We start from the raw sequence: 6,548 nt of genomic DNA on the forward strand, positions 1-6,548 counted from the left end.
ATAAGTGACTTTTGGGTTGCAGTTTGGGCACTCGGCCTCCAAAAGGTTCGCCACCACTGTCCTAATCTAATGTCCCACATTGCTAAATTCATGTAAATTTGTCTTCACCCGTGGCCACACCCATTTTGTCCATGGCCACACCCATTTTCCGGCGCGGCACCGCACTGCCTCCCCGATACCTTTGGCGCACCTTTTTGCCCCCCCCTCCCTGGAAAATTTTTCTGCGGACGCCCTTGCCTACAACATCATCTTGCTGCACATGGAGTCACTGTGCATCGTTCAACCATTCGGCGCACTTTACACAAGGAGATGCTGCATGAGAAAGAGATGCTGTATGCGAAGCGTTTAGAGGCTTTAATTTCTGCAAAAGGAGGGTCTACTAAATATTGATTTAATTTATTTTTCATTTATTTATGCACCTGTCTAATTATGTTTAAACAATTATTGCACACTTTCTGGAAATCCAATAAACTTCATTTCACTTCTCAAATATCACTGTGTGTCTCCTATATGATATATTTAACTGACATTTTTTTATCGTAACAACCAACGATTTATACAGGAAAATCATGACGATTAACAAGGTTGCCCAAACTTTCGCATCCCACTGTATGTGCAGAGCTAAAACGCTGCATCGCCGTGGCAGAACGAGGGCTTTATACCCCCTAAATCCCGGGGCAAAATTCCACAACTTGCCAGGTCATGAATTTTGCTGCCCGGGGAGACAGAGCTTTGCGCTGTAGCTCTGCCTCTACTAGAGTCAATCTCCGCACGGATCTCCGCCTCTCCCCGCCCCTCTCAGTGAAAGATTGAGAGGGGCGGGGAGAGACAGCGATCGGTGGAGATTGACTCCAGTAGAGGCAGAGCTACAGTACAAAGCTCTGCACTCCACGATTTTTGCCCCAGGGATTTGGGGGGGGGGGGGGGTATAAAGCCCTTGTTCTGCCACAGGAATTCAGCGTTTTAGCACTGCTCATATTCCTTAACATAAATAACAGGTAAAACACGTATTTAAATTGGCTTGAGACTCTCTTTAAATTGCCCTTAATACAATGCTAGAGTACTCAATACGCAGACATTTCTAGACCAATGTGATTATTAATAATAATAATAATAATATTAATAACAACAATAAAGTGCTAGATAGTGTTCTAAAATCGTCACACACACTTAATATAGGTCTGGCGCTAGCAATGCAAACAAGGATTGAACATATCCATCATTTTGACTCCTACAATTAGGCATTCTTGCTTGCAATATTGGCTGAACTTGTAGCTAGCGAATTAGTCCAGATAGTGGATCTCACTTTAAATTATAAACCTCAATGGCACAAACAGGCAGGTTAGGCCTTAGTAAAATTCCATTTGGACAAAGGGTGCTCCACAAATAAGACAAGCACAGCATCCAGTGCTATCTTCAAGTTTTCCTCCTCCAATACCAGTTCCCCACAGAAAAATTATTTGCTTAGAAACACATGAACTGTTGGAAAAAAATTCCGAGATGTCAATGTAAATCAGTATTCTGAGATTAAGTTAAGGTGTCTCCACTAGAAAAGGAAGGAAGTAAAATTATACATATTAGCTGTACCTTTATTTACTTCATTGTCTGCTGTTGTTGAATAAACTTCTCCATCTGTTGCATCTACGCTGGTAGAGGTTGCAGCCTTAGAGGGAGTAGGAGTAGCCTCAGCTTCTTTAAAAAAAACAACACCAAAACAAACAAATATATGTAATCAGTAGAAAATCAAGATTGTTAGCAGGTTGAATAGGGCAATAATACAGTAGAGAACAGATTATCAGGAACTCCGCTAACCAGCACAAATTGCTGGAAATTCTCACAGTGATGAAGGACAACTTATTTGGTTGTTTGTGGGCTCTGCTGTGCTTAAAGAAAACCTGTACTGAAAATAAAAGTCAAAATAAGCATACACAAGTCATACTTACCTTCCATGTAGTCTACTCCTCAGTGTCTTTCTCCTGTCCCGCGTCCTATTTGTTCACTATGATCAAGGGAATTTTCCGTCCTCCATTTTGAAAATAGCCATTACCCCATAACAGCTTTCTGGTCAGCACACAGTTAAACTGTAACATCGCCCACTTGAGCCATAGGGAAACATGGACATTACCTGGTACATCCGTTTTCCTCTCAGCTATAACTGACAGCAACTGATATTTTACTGACAGCAACTGATATATTTCAGATCTGACAAAATATTGTCAGAACTGGATGGGATTATTGTCAGAAGAAAATGGTGAGCTTCTGAGAGGAACTGATGGCAAGGTAACTATGCAGTGTTCATTTGAAGTTACCTCATGTGTTTATTTTAAATATTTTTACTCAGTACAGGTTCTCTTTAAAGACTGGATTCCCCAGCACCACTAAGGTTAATATTAGAGTGTAAGCTCGCCATAAGAGTGTAAGTTCGCAAGGGCAGGGTCATCCTAATGTTTACTGCTTTGTAACAATATTTGCGCTGCTTGGAATTCTGCTGTACATTTGTTAGTTGTATCTCTGTTCCCCTTTTCGTCTTATTATGCTTTGTAAAGCGCTGCGGAATATGTTGGTGCTATATAAATAAAAAATAATAATAATATACTTTCAATCACCGTATTTTACCATTGAATACAGAGTTCATGGTAGGTATATAGAGTGGGGCATATTTCGTGTATTAGCTAGGCCTATTTTTAACATTGATTCTCAATCAACCGGAGAGCACACTTATCTGGCATCAGCCAATCCCAAACGGTGCCAGATAACCAAGACTCTACTGTATTTCTGATGGCTGGAACTCACACACAGTAGTAAATCCAATGAAAGGGATGCTTCTGTTGTTAAATGCTGCACTTTAAAGTGCTGTCTGTGAAGGGATGTTCATATCTGGTTGGTCCACCACACACAATTCTATTGTTTCCCCATATAAATGGGTACCCATCATGCTTTAGCTTTAAAGAGTCACAAGGGCTAGTGGTAAAGTAATATAAACATACATATATACTGCTAAAAAAAAAAAGGGAACACTTTGACTTACATTGTGTTCCCTTTATTTTTTTTTTGAGCAGTATATTTTGAATTTCCATGGTTTATCAATAAATTGTAGTGTCAAAATTGACATTTCCACAAAAGAATACATGTTTGACCATGAATGAGTGTATGAATGTGAGGTGATGCATACTTACGATAGACAGTAAGGGTAATAGTGTCATGGACTAATGACTCTGGATAAGTTAGCTGCAAAGTGTATTTTCCACTGTAATTCATCAGGAGGTTGGTGATAACCAATGACCCATCGTCTTTTACGGTTTCTCGCCCGGTGTATTCATCATATGTTTCAGGCTTGGATTTTGGTTTAAGATCATATGTAACAATATTATTCTCATAAAATGTATTGTCTCCTCTGTACCAGTTAATTGCATAGATGTCTTGACTTGCTTTCACAACAAATGTGACGTTTCCTCCTACAGTGGGCCTCTTTGGTTGTACACTGATTTGTATTTGGCACATGCCGAACCTCATCTGGATAACCATGAGCACTAAGAATGGAGAAAACAGAATTTTATTTAAATAATAATGGTCATTTTTGGTTGGTTAATATGGTTGACATGCTCTGTATATTTCTTTCTGTGTATATATTTTTACTTCACATGAAGCAAGAGAAGTCCCTAATTAAAACAAGAAACAAAACAAATCTGGAAGACTTTTTTTAGTGTTGAATCAATTGAAAAAGGTTTAGAATTTATTTCAGGTTATTATTAATGCCACGTGCTACAGAGGTTTACGCTCACTTTCTTATCCAAAGACACAACACAACGAAAGAGTGGAAAAATGCCACCCTGCACAGTCATAGCTGAAACAGGTACAAGAGGTAACTAACTAATCCAGACCCCAGAGACAATACACAGGGCAGAAAATGTCTGCAACAGGGATATACTGTAGAGCAAAGTACCAACCTGACAGAAGTTCTATACTTTCCCTGTGCTATTTTTAGCAAAAAGAACAAAAATGTTTTAACTTGACTTCTACTTTAAATAAACAAAGAAACATGCACTTCCATTCCTGGTCTTGGTGTCAGAATCATCTCTTCATTCACTTCTTAGTAAGTCACTGATCCAGAATAAATAAGTAGGTTAGGAGTGCTGACCTCGCTAACTGTAAACCTGTTTCACTCAGTGACTCAGACATCTTCATAATGGATCCACCTTTCCATCTCAGTCCTTCTTGGTATTTCTAAAAGGTAGCAGTGAGTATTTCCAAATAATATGTTTGAAAATTACTGTAACCAAACATTAATATAGGTCTCACATCATCTGCAGTACTTTATACAGTATATTGAAGCCAATAGCTGTCCCTTTAAAGATGCAGGGTCAGCCATACTATGCCAGGAAAAAAAAACATATATAAGTAGATAAATACTTGATCTACTTACATAACAGATGTATTGTACTGTCCACATTTTGATTTCAGTGAATTTTATATAGTAAATAAAGAGAATTCTGTTCCTGGCAATTTCCATTATTTATTCCCTCTGACTGATGCCAAATCCTGATGTAATTTCCTCCCTTACTTTTTTTTCCTCCTACAATCTGCAGTGTCATCTCTTGCTTGCTTTCTAAACACACGTGCGCACAGTATCAGGTTTCAGCCTCAGCCTGTCACACTGAACTGCTCTCAGCCAATCAGTGAGGAGTAGGAATGTGGGAGAGGAGATGACAAGTTTTCTCCTCGGCAATGGTGATAGAATAGAGCCTGGCTGACTAAGATCAGATGTATTACTACACAAACATTTCTGAATAGATTGGAGTGCTTGCAATGCAGGGTGAGGTATCAGGCTGCACAATGAACACAGAGCACAGGTTAAGTGGAATTTGATTTTATGGCTGACAATCCATCTTTAGAGGAGCTCACAATCTAATCCCTAATCATAGTCATATATCCGTGACGTAGCCTAAGGCCAGTTTTGGGAAGGAGCTATCTGGGCCCAATACTGTAAAGCATTATCGCTAGCGGCGAGGCTATGGAAGAGAGAGGAGGGCCAATGGTGTTGTACACAATGGAGCAGCACAAGGTAGGTCAGAAAAAAAAGTAGGTAAAAAAGTGCTGTCAGCATTTTCTTGCTTGCTGGTGGTTTAAAAGGCATTTTATTGAGGGTCCTTATTAAATACACTTTCTTTCCTAAGTTTTCTCCTGGAAGAAAAGGTTTCATCTTCTCTTTAAAATAACTTGTCAGCCATTTGCAATTAAAAAAGTATCAAGAAGTAAATGAAATAGAATGACTATTAAAATTATTTTGACTATTTTCTTGCTTGCCGATAGTTTAAAGGGCATTTTATAGACAAGGGCAGGGGCCTACAAATCATGGGGGCCCCCTGCAAAACTATGATGGGGCCCCTCTTTCCCTTGCCTACCCTTGGTGACCCACACAGCCTGGGGGCCCATCTTGCAAAGGTCATAATAAAACAATTGTGACCATCATAATTTTCACACCCATAACAAGTGTATCCACAAAAACACCTGATATTGAAGGAAAGAAAGGTTAGTAGTTGAGGTCCCCTCACAGCTCTGGGCCCCCCATCGGTCGCAGGGGCTGCTCCCGTTATTACACCCCTGGACAAGGTTCCTTATTCAATTCACTTTTTCCCATAACTTTTCTCCTAGGAGATGATTTTTCATCTTTGGTTTATAATAACTTTTCAGCACTCAGTAACTGAAAAAGTACCAAAAGTAGGTGATAAAGTATCGTCAAAATGATTGAGTATTTTCTTGATTTGTGGTGGCTTAAGAGGCATTTTATTGACAAGGTGTGAAAGTATCGCCTAGGAGCCAACTTAGGAGAAATGGTGAATTGAATAAGGACCCTTCTGTTTTATGAGGGCATTTCTGTATTTTATAGTGCATTCAATGAAGGCTTTTAGTCATTTGATCCACCACAAACATATATTTCCTCAAACTACACAACACAAAGCTATGAACTTCCATTCTTTGCACTTTTGATGGCTAGATACCCTGAAATAACTATTTTTCAGCTGTTTTATTGTTAAATTAGTCTCTACACAAATATGTTACATAGTTAATTTGGTTGAAAAAAGTGTGTGTGCGTGCGTGCGTGTTATTCAGTATCAAGTGACATAATTAAAAGATTACTGTGTCTCTTACCTAAGATAAGGATGAGCCATTTCTTTTCTGTAAGCCAGCATGCTTTGTACAACATCACAGAGGTCCAGGAATAGGAATATTGAATGCAGACAAAAATATTTTAGAACCAGAGGAAGGTTTGGAAAATGAATTCTATCAGAAAGAGGAAGGAGTTTGCGGTGTACCCAGAATGTACTCAAATGTCAGTTCCTCTCATTTTTTTTTTTTAATGCCATCAACAAATTGCAATAGTTGTTATGGAAAAGGAAATGCACACATCACCTACTGAACACAGCACTCATTTCTTGAAATAAGTGTAAGATGAAGCAATAACAGACAACAATGAATCAACATAATAAAAGTGACCACACTTTGTAAAAGACAATTGCAGATCTGTACTATAGCAATGTGGAAAGCCC

General features: G+C 38.9%; 1 protein-coding gene across 1 annotated transcript in view; it reads right to left on the bottom strand.

Annotated features, from left to right (window-relative positions):
* The window catches only part of LOC137547152 (carcinoembryonic antigen-related cell adhesion molecule 3-like), a 30,475-nt gene extending 24,227 nt beyond the window's left edge, over positions 1 to 6,248 (bottom strand). The window contains exons 1-3 of the mRNA XM_068270404.1: positions 6,151 to 6,248; positions 3,177 to 3,530; positions 1,588 to 1,692 (exon numbers count right to left, since the gene is read on the bottom strand). Of these exons, the coding sequence (XP_068126505.1) occupies positions 1,588 to 1,692; positions 3,177 to 3,530; positions 6,151 to 6,205 (514 nt within the window). The 5' untranslated portion in view covers positions 6,206 to 6,248. The remainder of the gene's footprint in view (positions 1 to 1,587; positions 1,693 to 3,176; positions 3,531 to 6,150) is intronic.
* Positions 6,249 to 6,548: the final 300 nt, after the last annotated feature.

This window comes from Hyperolius riggenbachi, chromosome 1 (assembly GCF_040937935.1).
Source record: "Hyperolius riggenbachi isolate aHypRig1 chromosome 1, aHypRig1.pri, whole genome shotgun sequence".
NCBI lineage: Eukaryota > Metazoa > Chordata > Amphibia > Anura > Hyperoliidae > Hyperolius > Hyperolius riggenbachi.